Here is a 2,302-nt window from a genome sequence, read left to right on the forward strand (position 1 = left end):
GAGAGGGACGGAGTAAGAGGGACGGGGCGAGAGGGACGGGGCGAGAGGGACGGGGCGAGAGGGACGGGGCGAGAGGGACGGGGCCAGAGGGACACGAAGAGAGGGACGGAGTGAGAGGGACGGGGCGAGAGGGACGGGACGAGAGGGACGGGGCCAGAGGGACGGGGCCAGAGGGACGGGGCCAGAGGGAAACCAGATCCGTTCATCTGGGTCAGTCTTTTTATTTCTTTAAAGGAGCTGAAAATGAAAGATGGAGCAGATCCACAGGAGGACCAGGACTGACAGACCGTCCAAAGCTCTGATTCCAGCGGTTGTTGCAATATTAGCTTTGAACATTTTGTTTTATTTTCCTTCTGCTGAACAAACATTAATTTACCAGGGATAGAATACAAAGTAAAACCTAAAAGTCATTCTTTTGTCTGACAGTTTTCAAATGGGGACAAACGGAAAGTTTAGGAACTCCTGATCTAAGATCTAAACCATCGAGGAGTGAAGATAAACAAAAACAGAACAACAACTGAACCAAAAACAAGTGGAAGGTTATTAAAGAAATAACTCAGAAATCAAAGGAATAAAGGTTTTTGCCGTATATATAAAATAACTGAGCTGTTTTATTCCAGATTTAAACATAAATCGTCTCCTTTTGGTGAATCGTCTCAAATCAGGAGAAAAACAGGTTTAAAAAGATAAAACTTTTTCCTTAGAAGTCATTTCCTGCAGTTCTCTTCCCATCTGTGTGGCAGCAAACCGCTCTGAGCTTGTTGCTGCCACCTACAGGCCAAAAAATGAACACCTCTGCAGGGGAAATACTACACGTTGTAAAAGTGATGAGTAATATTTCATAATTGGGAGTCTGTCGATCCAAAGGCCAGAATAAAACACTAATTGGGCCACTTTAATGGAATGAAAACCTGTTGAACAGTAGTGGGATTGTCGGCGTTTACTCACACAGTGATCAGCTCTGCCAGGACCTCCAAGGTGCTGATATGAACGCCAGGAAGAACCAGGAGCCTCAGACTTCCATCCGCCGTCAGACTCTGACAAACAAACCAAACAGGATCAGATTTTTCGGAAGCCTTTCCAACATCGTGCTCTTCGTTCCGTCTTCGCTCCGTCCCATAAAACTCTGCTCAGCGTAAAACGGGCCTTTTAGCTCCAGAACCAGCAACCGACAGATGCAGGTTTTCTAAAGCCAATGCTGATTATTCTTGATCCAACTGATCCCAGATCTGTGCTGCCAGTTTCTGGGCCCATTGTTATTTTTTTTCATCGATAAACGTCAGATGTGTCTAATATTGACCAGCCGCTGTTCTGTCAGATGAGCATACCCATCTACCCCTGTAGCCCACAGCTTTAGTTTTGTATGAAAAATAAACTTAAAACTACCTTGACGGGGGTGTAACCCTTTAGTCGTGTGCAAAAACTATTCTATGGCCTGCTTTTTGCTGTTTTTTAAAGCGTATGACGATCTCACCTTAAATTGTTTTTGTACACGGCTAAAGGCATACAGGCCCGCTGAGGTTTATGTTTTCACCATAGGTATGCTGGTCTGACGGTGTATGCTCCTCTGACAGAACACCGGCGCTGCTGTCAAACCTCTGCAATGTTAATTTGTTTGTTAATATCAAATTCAAAAACTTCCCAGGACCAATTTTCTTGAACTCAAGAACCCCCTTTGGCGGCATTTAGCGTGTCATCTGTTGCAGCGTTAACGAGGATATTAGCAATCAGAATAAAGGCTACAAACGCGTCACGTTAACATGCTACCCAGAATATAATCGGATTGCATTTCCTGCGTTTTTCTTATTCTGAGTATTTTAAATACCGTAATGGACTGAATATAAGACAAGGTTTGTTTTTTTTGTTAAAATGTGAGGTCGTCTTATAATCGGGGTCTAACCAACTATACAGGCTGACAGTGGTCTGGGGTCGCTACACAAATGCAACAGCAGAGGGCGCCATTTTTTTTGTAATCAAAAATGGAGAATTGCTCTCCAGGGTGGAGTGGATCAAAAGCAAGACAAGTTAGCAAACGTTTGAGGCGGAGTTATGGCGCCTTTTTTTAAAATAACAGTGGTTAACTACGGTGGCTGAGAAGTGCAAAACACATTTACAATTCAAAAACACATTAACAAATAAAAAACAAAATAACATTTGAAGAAACAAAATTATATTTTATAAAACTAATGTATTTTTGAAAAAAAAGTTAAAATTTTTAAAAACAAAACAAAAGCAGCGATTTTAGATGGAAAGAATTGCACTGAAGCTGTTTTTCTTAAGTTTACGCTAACCGAACAATGTT

At 42.3% G+C, this 2,302-nt stretch overlaps 1 protein-coding gene across 1 annotated transcript in view; it reads right to left on the bottom strand.

Moving 5' to 3' along the window:
- The window catches only part of pelp1 (proline, glutamate and leucine rich protein 1), a 41,557-nt gene that overhangs the window by 22,287 nt on the left and 16,968 nt on the right, over positions 1-2,302 (bottom strand). Inside the window, exon 10 of the mRNA XM_015395624.1 lies at positions 949-1,037. Within this exon, the coding sequence (XP_015251110.1) occupies positions 949-1,037 (89 nt within the window). The remainder of the gene's footprint in view (positions 1-948; positions 1,038-2,302) is intronic.

The sequence above is a fragment of the Cyprinodon variegatus genome, unplaced genomic scaffold (genome assembly GCF_000732505.1).
Source record: "Cyprinodon variegatus isolate N-32 unplaced genomic scaffold, C_variegatus-1.0 Scaffold750, whole genome shotgun sequence".
Classification (NCBI taxonomy): Eukaryota; Metazoa; Chordata; class Actinopteri; order Cyprinodontiformes; family Cyprinodontidae; genus Cyprinodon; species Cyprinodon variegatus.